The following is a 19082-nucleotide window of genomic DNA, read 5'->3' on the forward strand; positions in this document are numbered from 1 at the left end:
GGAACGAACTTCAGGTAGTAGAACTTCCCTAATGAGACATATACCTTTGGAGGAACCCTGGCTGAGAAAGGTTGGAGTAGGCCGTAATCTGCTTCTATCCCCCTTGGTGGGAGTGGAGATGACCCCATCTATAAGGATATACACAGTACATACACACACAGCACAAGGCCGTGTTCACTCTACGAGACATTTCTCAGAGCTGCAGTTCCTCTGAGCTCCACAAGGTGGTGATCTCACTTCTACCCAGACAGGAAGTCTCTATGGAAGATGGGAAGTGATGTCAGGTACAGACAGGAAGTTCCGGGTGAGAGGTGAGTAGGGAGGAACTAGAGAGGAGGCATCGCTGGAAGTGGCAGCAGCGGAGGTATTTGTTTTATTTTATATATTTATTTCAGGTACTTTTATAGCGCCGTCAATTTGTGCAGCGCTTTACATATACATTGTACCTTCACATCAGTCCGTACCCTCAAGGAGCTTACAATCTAAGGTCCCTAACTCACATTCATACATACTAGGGACAATTTAGACCAGATCCAATTAACCTCCCAGCATGTCTTTGGAGTGTGGGAGGAAACCGGAGTACCCAGAGGAAACCCACGCAGGCACAGGGAGAAGATGCAAACTCCAGGCATGTAGTGTTTCGAACCAGCAACCCTTCTTACTGCTAGGCGAAAGTGCTACCCACTACACCACTGTGCCGCCCGAGTAATAAGATCTTTTTTTTCTATTTACACCCAGTAACCCCCCCCCCCCCGTCATGTTCCGTCCTCTTCCTCCATAGTCACTGTGATGTCTTTTATCTCCAGCAGATGATGATACACACATATATAGTGTGGAAACCTAGATTAACCCCTTCAGGGTCAGAACATTTCCCCCACTTATGGGGCCGGAACATTCTCTTCCATGTTAATGGGCCTCCCACATCCTGTCCCCAAAAAAGGGATGTGGGGGTCTCCAGGGGGGACTCATCTGAATATTTGGGCCCCCTTTAGAATAGGTGGGCCTCCAGATATCACCCCCAGGTGAATGAGTTCACTGTGAAAAAAAAGGCTAAAAATAAACAATCTCTTCCTTTGTAAATCCAACGTCAATCGCGTTGTCTGGTAAGGTAGATCCAGGTCCTTCACAATGAGCTGCCAACTTGGCTACCAGTCACACCAGGCCATGTTCACCTACCGCTGCTCCCTTTGCAAATGACAGATCCCCAGCCTTCAGATATTTAACAGTAGTGTCTGCCAAAATAGAATGCAGTCTTAGAACTACTCAAGGAGAGTCTTCAGCCTTATAAAGCGGGACTTCTTTTGATCCAAATGATCAGCCCACACATTTAGGTTATGGGTTACACAGGTAGCCCCTGAAGCCGGTGCCATGGAGGTGGCACTAGCATACGAGACTCTTCTAAGACCACCAAAACTCTGTCGCGTACCTGACTGTGGAGCCCGAGATGATGAGGGTGGCCTCTTCCACAATTCCCGTCCAAGCACCCCTGGTACCAGAGACAGAGACTGCTAGGGCAGTGGAAGGGCGCAGGTGCCTGGAAGCTGTAGGGGTGAGCTGGAGCTTGGAGACACAGGAGTCCTTCCAGTGGTGGTGTGGAGTCTGGTCACAAGCCTTGTCCAGCGGGAGCCGGGCAGACAGGTGCAGAATCAGGATCAAGTTCCAGGTGTGGAACGGGCAGAAGTCGGTAACGTGCTGCTGGTAAGGGGAACCAAATCAGGAAGCAGAGACGTGGTCATAAATCCAAGCCGAGATCGGTAGCGTAAGCGAGAAGCAGATATAACCGGCAGGGCTGATCCAAGAGAGGTGGTAGATGCAGGTGGGTCAGGAACAAGGTTAGCAGACATGGATTAGAATCGGGAACCCATCCAGCAGTGAGGCCAGGCAGACTCTCAGTTTAAATAGGCTGCTGGGCGCCAGAATCTGTGGATGCGTGTGCATGCTTACGTGCCCGCATGTATGTGGCAATGTGCATTTGCGAGCGCATTCTAGTTTGAGAGTATCTTGGGCTTCTATGCTCGTGACTCTGCACATGCACGTGGGAATAAGCACCTGCTACACGGGAATGAGCACCTGCTGCCTCACAGACTCTTTCCAACTTCATTAATTTTAGTAGACCTGGAATCTATAAAGAAAAGATCCAAATTTCTAGACACTCGAGACAAGATTGTGTCCATTTGGGGAACTCAAAGATTTTTTTTCTCTCTCGGTGAACCCAAATTGTCCTTTCCAAGTCTTAAAGATTTTCTTTTGTGGAACCTTCAGAATGAAATGCTTTAAGGTCTGATGAATATGAAAGACTCTCCTCCTAGGTTCCTTCAACCCCAATACATGGGTTCTTCAACTGAAAGTGCAGAAGGGGGATGAGGGGTCTGCTCTGTGACATAGACAGTGGATAGGAGTCATTTCGATCTCTGATGGTGGTAAAACAGGCTTAGATATGGCTTCCAGCTGGTCCTACTAACAGCTGTGTCCTCACCAATACCTCAGGGGGGTGATGGTGGTAAATGTTCTAATGACTCTCAGGTCTTCCCTCATCAGAAGATCAGCCACTATCACTTCTCAACTAGACTGTTAGGTCTGTTAATGATCATCATCTGCAATAATAAAAAACTTTTGCCTTCTATCAAACTTTCATAGATATCAGTTTTTATCAGTTTCAACGCCCTTCTATCCCCATCCTAACATTGTACAATCAATACAGCCCAGATAATTCTCCACTATCCGTCTACAGAGAAACCCGCATAGATCAAATGACCACATCAATGAGGATGGAGGAGGACCGGAGTCACATGACTGAGAAGATGCTAAACCTCACCCTGGAGATCATCTACCTGCTGACCGGAGAGGTGAGGAGGATTCTGGGAGGTCACATGACATCACTCTTATCTCTATTAATAAAACACAGACCTGACCGGAGAGGTGAGGAGTATTCTGGGAGGTCACATGACATCACTCTTATCTCTATTAATAAAACACAGACCTGACCGGAGAGGTGAGGAGGATTCTGGGAGGTCACATGACATCACTCTTATCTCTATTAATAAAACACAGACCTGACCGGAGAGGTGAGGAGGATTCTGGGAGGTCACATGACATCACTCTTATCTCTATTAATAAAACACAGACCTGATCGGAGAGGTGAGGAGGATTCTGGGAGGTCACATGACATCACTCTTATCTCTATTAATAAAACACAGACCTGACCGGAGAGGGGAGGAGGATTCTGGGAGGTCACATGACATCACTCTTATCTCTATTAATAAAACACAGACCTGACCGGAGAGGTGAGGAGGATTCTGGGAGGTCACATGACATCACTCTTATCTCTATTAATAATACACAGACCTGACCGGAGAGGTGAGGAGGATTCTGGGAGGTCACATGACATCACTCTTATCTCTATTAATAATACACAGACCTGACCGGAGAGGTGAGGAGGATTCTGGGAGGTCACATGACATCACTCTTATCTCTATTAATAAAACACAGACCTGACCGGAGAGGTGAGGAGGATTCTGGGAGATCACATGACATCACTTTTGTCTAGTCTGGTCACTAGATAAAAATATTTGGAAGGGAGGAAAAATCAGAAGCACCACATCCCAGAAAATATATTTGAAAGAAGAAGGGACATTGAGGCCATAGGTTGGCCCCAGGGACTTTAAACGGTGCTAAAGTTAATAAGGTAGAGAACATAAAATAAAATACAATTTTTATTTAACAATCTTTTAAAAACCGACATTGGCCAAAGACCACATACAATAACAGTATTTCATTGATACAGAGACTAATACCACTCTCTCAACATGTTTCGCTTTCCTAAGCTTCTTCAGGAGATATATTGTGATATTATGGTCAGCTATAGAAATAGAAAAAATATGTATGTAAACATATGTCTGCTTAAACTACAGTCGTCATATATATTGATACATATTGATTTGATCATAGGGAAAAAAAATATATAGATATGAAAAATACAAAAATTAATAAAATGTCTATATATGATATATTAAAGGAATATACAACATATAAGATAATATATATAAAAAAAAAAACATTTTTTATATTTTTTATATATATTATCTTTGATACACATATGTTGTATATTCCTTTAATATATCATATATAGACATTTTATTAATTTTTGTATTTTTCATATCTATATATTTTTTTCCCTATGATCAAATCAATATGTATCAATATATATGACGACTGTAGTTTAAGCAGACATATGTTTACATACATATTTTTTCTATTTCTATAGCTGACCATAATATCACAATATATCTCCTGAAGAAGCTTAGGAAAGCGAAACATGTTGAGAGAGTGGTATTAGTCTCTGTATCAATGAAATACTGTTATTGTATGTGGTCTTTGGCCAATGTCTGTTTTTAAAAGATTGTTAAATAAAAACTGTATTTTATTTTATGTTCTCTACCTTATTGACTTTAGCACCGTTTAAAGTCCCTGGGGCCAGCCTATGGCCTCAATGTCCCTTCTTCTTTCAAATAGTCTGGTCACTAGTCCATGTTCTTATTGTGACATTTAGATGAAGTCAGATGATTGACATCGGTTTATCTTTCTTCTGATGTGTAGGATTATGTTTTAGTGAAGATGAGCAGGACCCAGAGCCCCACCATGGTGCCTCCCCCGCTTTCTCCCATATCTGAAAGGAACAAAGAGCAGAAGATTCTGGAACTGACCACCATGATGGTCCATCTGCTGACAGGAGAGGTGAGGAGGATTCTGGGAATTCTGGGACATTATCCAGTAACAGACAAGGGATGTGTCTGGATGGTGACTGTATCATTGTGTGTGTCAGGTTCCTATAAGGTGTCAGGATGTCACTGTCTATTTCTCCATGGAGGAGTGGGAGTATTTAGAAGGACACAAGGATCTCTACAAGGACGTCATGATGGACAATCAGCCGCCCCTCACATCACCGGGTAAGAGGAGACTTTATTGTAAAGGAGAGAGCAGTACGGAGGCTCCACCTAGATCCCCCATCATCTGATAAACACATAGAAACAATGTATTCAGTCAGTGTGTGTGTTTCCTACAGATGGATCCATTAATGGGAACCCACCAGAGAGATGTCCCCGTCCTCTGTATTCCCGGGATTCCACACAGGAAGGTCACACCATCCCTCACCATCATCAGGTAGATGAGGAACAATCACTGATAGTATCATTAGGATCTGTACATTATCTGCATTTATGTCATTTGTATTATATATTCAGAGTGGAAACCTCAGAGATGATAATATTGTTGTAAAAGAAGAGTATAAAGAGGAGGATGAGGAGTATGGAGTGATGGAGGAGTTTTTGGAAGTACCCAAAGATATGATGGAGTCACCTAATACCAGATGTCCCCGTCCTCTGTATTCTCGGGATTCTACACAGGAAGGTCACATCATTCCTTATCATGATCAGGTAGGTGCAGTTGAAGGTCTAGCACTGCACTTAGTATTTTTGAATTCTGACCAGCAATGTATGGGAGATCACTGACCACCAACGTAGGAGGAACACACTGACCACAATGTAAGGGGAGCACACTGAGTATTGACCACCATTGTAAAGGGGAGCACACCGAGTACTGAACACCATTGTAAAGGGAGCACACTGAGTACTGACCACCATTGTAAAGGGAGCACACTGAGTACTGACCACCATTGTAAAGGGAGCACACTGAGTACTGGCCACTAATGGGAGGCACGCTGAGCACTTATCACCACTGTAAAGGGGAACACTGAGCACTGATGATCCAGGTAAGCAACTAATATTGTACATAGTCCTCACCATCACATTCCAAAATTGTTGTGCAGTTCTGGAGGTTAATTGTTTTGAAATGTTGAGAGTTAATTATAGTGCTGTGCTGGAGGTTAATAATTGTGCCTTGTTCTGTTATTTTTGTGCTGTGCTGGGAGTGAATTATTGTACTGTGCTGGGAGTGAATTATTGTGCTGTGCTGGGAGTGAATTATTGTGCTGTGCTTGGAGTGAATTATTATGCTGTGCTGGGAGTGATTTATTGTACTGTGCTGGGAGTGAATTATTGTGCTGTGCTTGGAGTGAATTATTGTGCTGTGCTGGGAGTGATTTATTGTACTGTGCTGGGAGTGAATTATTGTACTGTGCTGGGAGTGAATTAATGTACTGTGCTGGGAGTGATTTATTGTTCCGTGCTGGTGGTTAATTATTGTACAACACTGGGGTTAAATATTTTACCATGCTGGGTTATAATTATTTTACTGTGCTGAGGTTTACTTAGTGTGCTGTTCTGGTGGACATTTTTTGTGTTGTGCTAAAGGGTTTCCTATTGTGTGGTGCCGAAGGTGTATTAATGTGCCGGGGATTATTGCTGGCTATGTAGGGGTACTGCTTGTTGAATCCTTTTTCAGTCAGGCTGTCTTCACGGTTGGGACCCTTGAGTTTACTACCAGTCATAGGGGTCACTTAGCAATCCTTAATGGGATATTATCCAAGGATGTGAGAAACATGATCACATGTCTTATTTGTGAGATTAGTTGTCTGGGTCAGACAACCTCATCTTTATTCTGGAAACTTCCTTCCCTGAATCCTGAAGGAGTTGGGAGTGGGAGGCTTGGACCATCACATGTAGACCGGCTGGTCTTTTTCTTGTGTATCTGGTTTTGTCCAAGGTTCCTTCTGGGGATCTGTTTACTTTAGGACACGTCCCAGTGTTTTTTTCCATTGACCACATCATGTTGGTGGTCTGTTTCTTCCTCGTTGGGTAGTTATGTAGTTCCATCTGTTTTGGCGGGTTTTTGGTTTCATAGCCTCTTGCTGGTTCTGGCTCTGTGTTCCTTCAGGTGGCGTCATTACCCCTTTTGGCAGCAATCTCTTCCTGGTCTGAGCATCAGGTTGATCATCTGTGGTCTTTCCTTGGTTGTTGGCAGCATGCTCTGTATTGCATGGGGCTTCTTCTCATCTGGTTTAAGTTCATGCATTAGTCCTTCAGGTATTTCTGTCCTGCAGATAGTTTCCAGTCCCTGTTGGTCCTTTCAGTGTCTACTTCCTACTCCTCAGACTGCTTCTGATGGGCAAGGAAGTCCACGTTGTATCTCAATTTCCTTCAATGGACAACAAAGAAAATATTTTTGTACTTACCGTAAAAATCTATTTCTTGGAGCTCATTGAGGGACACAGTTCTCACGCCCCCGTTTCTGTTTTTGCTCTTGCCCTTGGTACTGATTTTCTTTAAACTGAGGCATGCTGGGTAGAGGAGGGGTTATTTGAGGCCTGGCTTCCAATTTTCCTGTTTGCAATTGTTCCGGCTTCCTGTAGGTGGCAGTAAAACCCAACTGTTTCTGAATTTCTAAGTCCCTCCATGGACTCCAAGAAATAGATTTAATTGCTGCCATCTTGTTGGTTTAGGGTGAAGATCTAATGAACATGAAAGTTGAGGATGAAGAAGAAGAGGGGTATGTGAGGGATGATCAGCAGTCTATGGAGGTGGCTGAAACGACGAGGACATTCATAGAGGAGGACACTCCTACAGAGATCAGCACAGGTGGGTCATAATTATATTCTTCTCTTATCTCTGCTCTGTTACCGCTCACTGATTGGTCCAGAGTAGGGCAGGAGCTCAGTGATATTAGCCAATAATAGGTTGATAATGGTCTCCTCCCTGTACCGATACCCGTCCTGGGGTTCAGCTGGCAGTATTAGGTTGTGTGTCACTCTTAGTTACAGTAGCACAGATATGTCAACACAGATTGAGCCTTTCTTAGGTTGGTCCCTCTCTTTCCAGCAGACTTCTAGCTCAATGTTATCATAAAACTTTATTCACAGTCTTACTAGCATGGAAAGCAAAGAGAAACATAGAGACTGAAACGCGTATCTTTCCAGGAGAAAGTACTGCTGCAAGCATCTTCCAGTGCCGCATATCACCAGAAGCCTCAGGCCTATGGTTGTTCCATGGTTAAGGGTCTGCAAGTCTGAACATTGAACCTCTTGTTTATCAGAGATCACATGACCCAGTGCCTAGGCTTGTGGTTGTGTAAAGAGCATGGACCTCCCAGTCCACATTGGTTCCTGCTCTTCTGACAAGGCTGTGTAAATGTAGAAGTGATCTGGGATTATTTGGGTGAATTGTCTGGCAGGTGGCTTTGGCTCCCCCCAAGGTATAGATTCCTAAGTGTGAGTTTGGTCTTCACCAGAGCTCCTGATGCTGGAGATGGGCTGGAACCCTAGCGCTCTTGGCTGTCTTTGCTGCTAGCTGACACCAGGTTGCAGCCCTCAGGTTTTCCCCATCAATGGGTCATGAGCAGAGCCGCTCGTGACCCATTGATGTTGAAACCTAAGGGCTGAGGACCTAAGTCCTAGAGGACTAGCCCAACCTTGTATGAGGGAACCCTGTAAGTTCTGGCAGGGACTCTGAAAGTCGGTGTTCTAGAGCAGTGTTTCTCAACTCCAGTCCTCAAGGCTGACACCAGGTTGCAGCCCTCAGGTTTCCCCATCAATGGGTCACTCAGGGCCGTTGATAAGGCAGTACAGCCAGCCCTCCTGTACAGGGCCCGGGCCCCATCAGTTCAACAGGGGGGCCCGAGCACCTGCTGAGCTGTACTGTCTCCCCTTGCAGTGCTGCCAGCCTCTTCTCTTCTTTCTCCCTCCGGCTGCACTGCAGGGGGATTGGTTCTGGCACAATGCACCCTTTCCATTCGTCGGAACACGGGGGGGATGTTTCAGGCTGGAGAGCAGGGGGAGGGGCCATTAAATGACATTCCATTCCTGAATGAACACAGTGAATGATCGCTACCAATCACGCCTGTGTCCATTCATCACTGAAGCCTAGTAAACCGTGTTTACTAGGCTTCAGTTTGTGAATGAGCAGGAAGCCTCGGAGTGCTTCCTAGTCATTCATCTGTGCAGCTGAGGCTACAGAGAAAGGGACTGATAAATCTAGGTCCTCAGTCACTTCCGGCCAGGGGAAGGGGGGCTCTGTCAGGTGGGCTGTGTGGGGCCCCCCGTGATTTCTAACAGCAGCCATGGTCACAGGAGCAGGGTGGCTACATCAAGGAGACAGCAAGCAAGAGGCTACAGAATAGTCCGTGTCCAACCACGGGTTGAGGCAAGGACAGACCAGAGAGAAATCTGTCCAGACAGAGACACGGCACCAGACACGTTAAAGGCTGCTGCTTAAATACTCTTCCTCTCACAATCTCTGTCAGGACCTCTAGAACTGGGTTTCTCGACTCCAGGTCTCAAGGCTCCCCAACAGGTCCTGTTTTCAGGATTTCCCTCAGATGAAACGGCAGTGATAATTACTAAGGCAGTGAAATTGATCAAATCACCTGTGCAATATAATGGGAAGCCTAAAAACATGACCTGTTGGGGCGCCTTGAGGACTGGAGTTGAGAAACACTGGTCTAGAACACCGACTTTCAGAGTCCCTGCCAGGACCTACAGAGTTCCCTCATACAACCTTGGGCTAGATCTCTAGAACTTAGGTACTCAGCCTTTAGGTTTTCAACCTGGTGTCAGCTAGCAGCAAAGACAGTCAAGAGCGCTAGGGTTCCATCCCATCTCCAGCATCAGGAGCTCTGGTGAAGACCAAACTCACACTTAGACTCTATGCCTTGGGGGAGCCAAAGCCACCCGCCAAACAATTCTCCCAAAAATATTCCAGCCTTGTCAGAAGAGCAGAAACCAATGGGTACTGGGGGGTGGGGGTCCATGCTCTTTACCCAACCACAAGCCTAAGCACTGGGTGATGTGATCTCTGATAGACAAGAGGTTCAAAACCCTCTAGGACTAGCCCAACGTTGTTTGAGGGAACAGGTATGAAGACACGAGGCCCTTTGATTAAAAAGAGGTACATTCCCAGCTTGTTCGGACTTTGGCTTTCACTCATATCTACCTAATCCAGATCAGGCCCTTTGACTGAAGAGGGGAAGAGTCCCAGCTGGTTGGGGCCTCCATTGAGAACATCTGCTCACTCATATCTACCTGATCCAGATGGAATCTTGATGGAAGTGAACTAACCCTCTCATATCTATTGATGATGTTTTTATATTTTTCCAGGACACGCCATGGAGAAACCCTCAAAGGATCTTCTCACTTTATCTCCAGGATGTAAAATGGAAGATGAGGACATCACAGGAGATTGTGGAGGAGAAAAGACAATGAGCTCCACTATGGATGGTGGACTTCACAGTGTGGATAGACCATGGAATCCCTCTGACTCTGAGCAACCTCGTACTGTGAGGGACGGTCCTGGGATTCAGGGGGAGAAGAGGTTTTCCTGTCCTCGATGTGGGGACAGTTTTAGCTCTGCGCTAAGTCTTATTTTACATCAGAGATCCCACACGGGGGAAGGGCGCCATTCCTGTCCCCAGTGCGGGAGAAGTTTTTCACACACATCAGAACTTGTTAGACATCAAAGGACTCACATGGGGGAGAGGCCGTTTTTCTGCCCCGAGTGCGGGAAAAGCTTTACAGAGAAGTGCAGCCTTTTCAGACATCAGAGGTGTCACACGGGCGAGAAGCCGCATCCCTGCCCCGAGTGCGGGAAAGGTTTTGCCAGGAACTCACAACTCGTTGTACATCTGAGGTCTCACACGGGGGAAAAGCCGTTTTCCTGCCTTGAGTGCGAGAAATGCTTCACCGACAAGTCCCAACTTTTCAGGCATAAAAGATCTCACACGGGGGAGAAGCCGTATTTCTGCTCAGAGTGCGGGAAATCTTACTCACAAAAGTCTTCTCTTACCAAACACCAGAGAACCCACACAACCCCCGAGGCGCATTAGTGTCCTGAGTCCGGGAAATGCCTTCTAAATGGACCATGTTTGGTTGGGAACAAGCACACCTTGATAGACACCTCAGAAAACACGTGGCTGGAAGATACACTTTATAAGAGATCATCAAAGACTTCAAAGTTCTGCCTGGCTGACTGTCCTGGGAGAGGGAAGGGGGAGGGGGTGTCACTGCTGGTTGAGTCCCTCTAGCAGTGTAGTCTGATCTCCCCCCCCCCCCCGAGACGGAGAATCTCTAAAGGAAGATAGCCTACTGAGAGAGGAGCTGGATATTGCTTGTGGACAATAAGAAGGGGAGATCAGACTACATGACAGGACTGGCCATTTCAGGATTGCTCGGGAAGCAGCTAATGGAGCAGAATCTGTGCTTGACTAGCTGCAGGGGCTACATTATGGGTCTAATAGAACCCTGATGTCTCAGGGCAGAGAACTTGTCACTCCATAAATGCTATTGCGTAGGATGCTTGACAGGCCCCCTAATGTGATCCTAATAAAGGTAAGAGCCCCCACGTACTATATTGTCAAAAGTATTGTGACGCCTGCCTTTACACACACATGAATGTTAATGGCATCCCAGTCTTAGTCCGTAGGGTTCAATATTGAGTTGGCCCACCCACCAGCTTCAACTCTTCTGGGAAGGCCGTCCACAAGGTTTAGGAGTGTGTCTATGGAAATGTTTGACCATTCTTCCAGAAGAGCATTTGTGAGGCCAGACACTGATGTTGGATGAGAAGGCCTGCCTCGCAGTCTCCACTCTAATTCATCCCAAAGGTGTTCTATTAAGTCAGGACTCTATGCAGGTCAGTGAAGTTCCTCCACCCCAAACTCCCTCCCTTGCTTCTGGGAAGGCCGTCCACAAGGTTAAGGAGTGCGTCTTTGGCAGGGATCTTCAAACTACGGCCCTCAAGCGGTTGAGGAACAACACGTCCCATGATTGTAAAACTCAGACATTCACAGACAAGACTAGGCATGATGGAAACTGTAGTTCCTAAACAACTGGAGGGCCATCGTTTGGAGACCCCCGGTCTATGGGGTCTATGTTTGACCATTCTTGGACGAGAAGGCCAAGACATTTTGGACAATTTCATGCTCCCAACTTTGTGGGAACAGTTTGGGGGATGTCCCCTTCCTGCTCCAACATGACTGCCCACCAGTGCACAAAGCAAGGTCCATAAAGTCATGGATGAGCGAGTTTGGGGTGGAGGAACTTGACTGGCCTGCACTGAGTCCAAAATGTCTTGGTATGCTGATGCCTTAAGAGTTCCCTTCACTGGAATCAAGGGGCCAAGCCCAACCCCTTAAAAACAACCCCCACACCATAATCCCCCCTCCACCAAATGATTTGGACCAAGGTTCATAAAGACACGGATAAGCAAGTTTGGGGTGGAGGAACTTGACTAGCCTGCACAGAGTCCTGACCTCAACCCAATAGAACACCTTTGGGATGAATTAGAGCGGAGGCTGTGAGCCAGGCCTTCTCGCCCAACATCAGTGCCTGACCTCACAAATGCACTTCTGGAAGAATGGTGAAACATTCCCATATACACCCTCCTAAACCTTGTGGACGGCCTTCCCAGGGGAGTTGAAGCTGTTATAGCTGCAAAGGGCGGAGCCAACGCAATATTGAACCCTACGGACTAAGACTGGGATGTCATTAAAGATCATGTGTGTGTAAAGGCAGGCGTCCCAATACTTTTGGTAATATAGTGTATATACATTAACGTATGTATCAAAAACAACAGTTGCGTTACTCTATTAGGTGACGCTGTGGACATCAATTTTTGTGCGGATCTCCTGGTTCAGTCCAGTTGTGTTTGGAATTTTGCTTATTCAGGTAAAAAAAAAAAAAAAAAAAGCGGGGCTCCCCCCAAATTCTAAACTCGACCCTTTGAGAACAAGTTACAGAATTCCTATGACATCACTGACCAAATATGGTCCACTTTTGGTCAAAGACGTCACCCAGGAGACCCCCCGTTCCTTTTCTTCATACTCAGCTGTCATGTGGGGGGTGATCCATGGTCAGGAGAGGATGACGCTGACAGGTTGGCAGGTCGGTGCTCCTCGTTCATAATGATTGATGGGGATCGGTATCGATGGATAATGTGATGTTTGGTGAATTTACTTTTTTTTTCTTATTAAACTTTCTTCAAAAGTTGTGTGTTTTTATTTCCTTTCACTTTTTTGGTGAATGAGAACTCATTGACATGTGGCGTGGTATCTGGTAGACGTGCGCTGACAAAAAATGTCTTCGTTTTCATTTCATTCGTATTTTTTCTTATTTCGGAAATTCGGATTTTCGGATCTCTGAATTTTCGGAATTTGAAAATCCGAAAAATTTTAAAATCTGAAAGAAAATCAGTAAAATTCGAAATAATAACTAACTATTAAATTATAAGGTATTGGAATGGAATCCTTTAAAATTTGGCTGTTTGTGAACGCAACGAATCCAAATTTATCTGAAGTTACAAATTATCCGAAATAACGAATGTCGCATCTAAACAAATGGAATGGAACAAATGAATAATAATAAAAAGGTTTTGTTATTATTATTGTTATTATTATTAGATCGTTACGTTCCATTCTTTTAGATTCTTTCAAATTTCCGAATTCTCAAATGTCCGAAATTCCGAATTCTCAAATTTCCAAAATTTCGAATTCTCAAATTTCCAAAATTTCGAATTCTCAAATTTCCAAAATTCCGAATTCTCAAATTTCCATAATTCCGAATTCTCAAATTTCCAAAATTTCGAATTCTCAAATTTCCAAAATTCCGAATTCTCAAATTTCCAAAATTCCGAATTCTCAAATTTCCAAAATTCCGAATTCTCAAATTTCCAAAATTCCGAATTCTCAAATTTCCAAAATTTCGAATTCTCAAATTTCCAAAATTCCGAATTCTCAAATTTCCAAAATTTCGAATTCTCAAATTTCCAAAATTCCGAATTCTCAAATTTCCAAAATTCCGAATTCTCAAATTTCCAAAATTCCGAATTCTCAAATTTCCAAAATTTCGAATTCTCAAATTTCCAAAATTCCGAATTCTCAAATTTCCAAAATTCCGAATTCTCAAATTTCCAAAATTCCGAATTCTCAAATTTCCAAAATTCCGAATTCTCAAATTTCCAAAATTCCGAATTCTCAAATTTCCAAAATTTCGAATTCTCAAATTTCCAAAATTCCGAATTCTCAAATTTCCAAAATTCCGAATTCTCAAATGTCCAAAATTCCGAATTTCCAAATTTCCAAAATCCTGAATTTTCAAATTTCCAAATTTTTACATTTCCGAAATTCCAAATTTTCGAATTTCCAAACTTCCGAAATTCAGAATTTTCGGAAATTCGGAATTAATGAATCTGGCAAAATCCATTAAAAAACAAATTCAGGACTAAACGAATTGCACATGTCTAGTATCTGGGAGTCCCCTTATTTTTAGCCATTGGTTATTGGGAAGAGCTCCTAGTCTTTATCAATAGTGTTGGGCGAGCGGTTCAGACCGAGAATTAGTTTGACCTGAACATCGCCCGTTCGGCGAACACCTGGATGTGCGGGGTGTTTGCCCTGCCGAGCTCCCCACAATGCACTGCGTGCTGCATAGTGCGTAGCTGGTTGTTAAGGAACGGGGCCGGGAAGGCGGCCGCTGCGTCCTTAACAACCAGATGAGTCATCAGCTGTCAAAGGGCTGACAGCTGAATGGAGAAAAAAAATGCGTAGGGGCCCCCCCCCCAATCCATACCAGGCCTCATGCCCTCACTAGCACCTTGTCCACATGTTGATGGGGACAAGAGCCTCTTCCCCACAACCCTGGACCACAACACTTCGGGGGGACACAGTTTTTGACAATTCCTTAAATTTAAAAAAAAAAAAAATTTCCCCCGATGTAGATCCATCGTCTATCACAACGCCCGCCACACCCGAAAAAAAGAAGAAGAAAAAAAGCTCTGCTCGCGACGGAGGGCTAATCGCCGACTGCCTGCTCTGCCGTTTGACAGTTCCTAAATAAGTAAGGGGCAGAGCCACCTGGCAATGTCACCTGGTGGCACCGCCCCCTGTGTGACATCACCGACCCAGCATGCAGCGATTGGTGATGTCACACGGGGGGGTGGTGCCACCAGGTGACTTCGCCAGGTGGCTCTGCCCCTTACCCATTTAAGAACTGTCAGATGGCGGAGCAGGCATTCGGCTGTTGGCCTTCATCGCGGGCAGAGCTTTTTTTTTTTTTTTTTTGATGATGGAGCTACATCGGGGGACATTGTTTTTTTCATTTTTAATAAAGGAATTGTCAAAAACTCTGTCCCCAAAAGTGTTGTGGTCCAGGGTTGTAGGGAAGAGGCCCTTGTTCCCATCAATATGTGGACAGGGTGCTGTTGAGGGCATGAGGCCTGGTATGGATTGGAGAGTTTGTGTTTTCAATTATTTTTTACACTTTTTTCGTGAATCGGTAGGGGTACAATGTACCCCATACTCTTTCACATAGGGGGAGCCCCCTTGTTAAAGGGGGCTTCCAGATTCCGATAAGCCCCCCACAACCACCACTCAGGGTTTTCGGGAAGAGGCCCTTGTCCCCCCTCCACCAATTGATTTGGACTAGTGCACAAAGCAAAGTCCATAGAGACATGGATGAGCGAGTTTGGGGTGGAGGAACTTGACTGGCCTGCACAGAGTCCTGGCCTCAACCCGATAGAACATCTTTGGGATGAATTAGAGCACAAACTGCGAGCCAGGCCTTCTCGTCCAACATCAGTGCCTGACCTCACAAATGCTCTTCTGGAAGAATGGTCAAACAATCCCATAGACACCCTCCTAAACCTTGTGGACGGCCTTCCCAGAAGAGTTGAAGCTGTTATAGCTGCAAAGGGCGGAGCCAACTCCATATTGAACCCTGCAGACTAGGACTGGGATGTCATTAAGGTTCATGTGTGTGTAAAGGCAGGCGTCCCAATACTTTTGGTAATATAGTGTATATACAGTATCTCACAAAAGTAAGTACACCCCTCACTGACATTTGTGTAAATCTTTTCTTCTATCTTTTCATGTGACAACACTGAAGAAATGACACTTGTCTACAATGTAAAGTAGTGAGTGTACAGCTTGTATAACAGTGTAAATTTGCTGTCCCCTCAAAATAACTCAACACACAGCCATTAATGTCTAAACCGCTGGCAACAAAAGTCAGTACACCCCTAAGTGAAAATCTCCAAATTGGGGCCCAAAGTGTCAATATTTTGTGTGGCCGCCATTATTTTCCAGCACTGCCTTAACCCTCTTGGGCATGGAGTTCACCAGAGCTTCACAGGTTGTCACTGGAGTCCTCTTCCCCTCCCCCATGATGACATCACAGAGCTGGTGGATGTTAGAGACCTTGCGCTCCTCCACCTTCCGTTTGAGGATGTCCCACAGATGATCAATAGGGTTTAGGTCTGGAGACATGATTGGCCAGTCCATCACCTTTACCCTCAGCTTCTTTAGCAAGGCAGTGGTGGTCTTGGAGGTGTGTTTGGGGTGGTTATCATGGTGGAATACTGCCCTGCGGTCCAGTCTCTGAAGGGAGGGGATCATGCTCTGCTTCAGTATGTCACAGTACATGTTGGCATTCATGGTTCCCTCAATGATCTGTAGCCCCCCAGTGCCGGCAGCACTCATGCAGCCCCAGACCATGACACTCCCACCACCATGCTTGACTGTAGACAAGACACACTTGTCTTTGTCCTCCTCACCTGGTTGCCCCCACACACGCTTGTCACCATCTGAACCAAATACGTTTATCTTGGTCTCATCAGACCACAGGACATGGTTCCAGTAATCCATGTCCTTAGTCTGCATGTCTTCAGCAAACTGTTTGTGGACTTTCTTGTGCATCATCTTTAGAAGAGGCTTCCTTCTGGGATGACAGCCATGCAGACCAATTTGATGCAGTGTGCGGCGTATGGTCTGAGCACTGACAGGCTGACCCCCCACCCCTACAACCTCTGCAGCAATGCTGGCAGCACTCATACGTCTATTTTCCAAAGACAACCTCTGGATATGACACTGATCATGTGACCTCAACTTCTTTGGTGGACCATGGCGAGGCCTGTTCTGAGTGGAACCTGTCCTGTTATACCGCTGTATAGTCTTGGCCACCGTGCTGCAGCTCAGTTTCAGGGTCTTGGCAATCTTCTTATAGCCTAGGCCATCTTTATGTAGAGCAACAATTCTTTTTTTCAGATCCTCAGAGAGTTCTTTGCCATGAGGTGCCATGTTGAACTTCCAGTGACCAGTATGAGAGAGTGAGAGCGATAACACCAAATTTAACACACCTGCTCCCCATTCACACCTGAGACCTTGTAACACTAACGAGTCACATGACACCGGGGGAGGGAAAATGGCTAATTGGGCCCAATTTGGAGATTTTCACTTAGGGGGTGTACTGACTTTTGTTGCCAGCGGTTTAGACATTAATGGCTGTGTGTTGAGTTATTTTGAGGGGACAGTAAATTTACACTGTTATACAAGCTGTACACTCACTACTTTACATTGTAGACAAGTGTCATTTCTTCAGTGTTGTCACATGAAAAGAGAGAAGAAAAGATTTACACAAATGGGAGGGGTGTACTTACTTTTGTGAGATACTGTATAATATATATATACTGTATATACAGTATATACTAGGGTAGCACCGATATCAGTGCCGATACCAAGTATTTTCAGAAGTACTCATACTTGATACTTGTGAAAATGGTCCGATACCCGAAACCTTTGCGGTGCGATTTGAGCTCATACAAAATGAATGGGCTCAAACCGCACTGCATAGAATCGCATGCAGTTTCCCGCACTGCTACTGTGTGAATCCAGGCTTGACATAGTGATTTCAGCCTGGGCTCACACTGGAGCAGTGGGGAAGCCACGTGCAATGTGGACAGGAATTTCACCGCATTCCTGTTCAAATCACATGCTATTCTTTGCGGTGCGATTTAAGCCCATTCTTTTTGGATGGGCTCAATTCCTACCACAAAGGTATTGGTACTCGGTATTGGCGATTACTTAACCGAAAGTATCCATACTCGTACTTATCGATGAAAATCCTGTATTTGTGCACCCCTAATATATACAGTACAATATATACACTTATACATGTGCAAACTAGGGTGCCCACGTGTCCCGGATTGCCCGGGACAATCCCGCAATTAGCAGGTCTGTCCCGGGTCCCGGGCACCCTCATTCCGGGACAATACAGTGTCCCGGAATTGCCCCCTGGCCCTGACCCGATCTGATGCCCTCTAAAATATCCCTCACATCGCTGCTGTCACTCACTGACAGCCTGTGGTGGACCCCTGGCTGGTGAGACCCCTTTTACATGAGCCGTTGGCTCAGTGCCCAAATGGTTGCTAGCTGCCGCTCCGCCTTGCATCTAGCAACCAGTGACATCATGAGGAGGAGAGAGGCAGAGCCCCAGCATTCACAGCGGGGAAGATTTAACTTCCTGCTCCGCGCCTGGGTGGAAAGTGGCACACTGCATCTGGTGGCAGGCTATGGGTGAAAAGTGGCACACTGCATCTGGCATCAGGCAATGGTGGCAAGTGAAATACTGCATCTGGTGGCAGGCAATGGGTGGCAAGTGACACACTGCATCTCGTGGCAAGTGACACGCTGCATCTGGTGGCAAGTGACACTCTGCATCTGGCGGCAGGCAACAGTGGCAAGTGACAAGCTGCATCTGGGAGCAGGCAACAGTGGCAAGTAACAATCTGCATCTAGGGGCAGGCATCGGTGGCAAGTGGCACACTGCATCAGGTGGTAAGTGACAAGCTCAGGGTCCCCACTGATTCTGCATTATGGTGAGTTGAACAATTTCATTATATATTACAATGTAGTACAACACCAGCCATTCGCTCGACAAATCACCCCTGCCACCAAATTCCCCGTCAATCCCGAGACTACATTCCCCCAAACCCCATCTTTTCTTGTGAAGGGGGGCAGGGGGGGTGTCCCTGAATGGCAGTTTGGAAATGTGGTCACCCTAGTGCAAACACCAGTAAAACGTGACCAATGAAACTACCTATTACCTAAGTTATATACAAAGCAGCAGGAAGAACCAGTTAAAGCAAACCTACTATAAACAGCCAGTCACATGGGTCTAGAATAGGACCAGACTGGTCACACATTGCAAAAAACGCATGGGCGTTTTGTGATGGAAGCTAAATACCCTCCCAGGAAACAGCATCGGGTAAAGATCAAATTCTGGACCCAGCTTGAAGATCTACTGGTGGACATTAGAACTATGGTTGCCACCTCATCCCTTTAAACCCGAACACATCTTAATTACATGG

General features: G+C 45.6%; 1 protein-coding gene across 1 annotated transcript in view; it reads left to right on the forward strand.

The window, feature by feature from the left end:
* The first annotated feature begins 262 nt into the window (after positions 1-262).
* LOC141104824 (uncharacterized) overlaps positions 263-19082 on the forward strand; it is a 32372-nt gene continuing 13552 nt past the window's right edge. Inside the window, exons 1-6 of the mRNA XM_073594597.1 lie at positions 263-364; positions 2732-2846; positions 4597-4946; positions 5063-5160; positions 5241-5432; positions 7397-7532. Coding sequence (XP_073450698.1) covers positions 4862-4946; positions 5063-5160; positions 5241-5432; positions 7397-7532 — 511 coding nt within the window. The 5' untranslated portion in view covers positions 263-364; positions 2732-2846; positions 4597-4861. The remainder of the gene's footprint in view (positions 365-2731; positions 2847-4596; positions 4947-5062; positions 5161-5240; positions 5433-7396; positions 7533-19082) is intronic.

The sequence above is a fragment of the Aquarana catesbeiana genome, linkage group LG08, assembly GCF_042186555.1.
Source record: "Aquarana catesbeiana isolate 2022-GZ linkage group LG08, ASM4218655v1, whole genome shotgun sequence".
In the NCBI taxonomy this organism is placed as follows: Eukaryota; Metazoa; Chordata; class Amphibia; order Anura; family Ranidae; genus Aquarana; species Aquarana catesbeiana.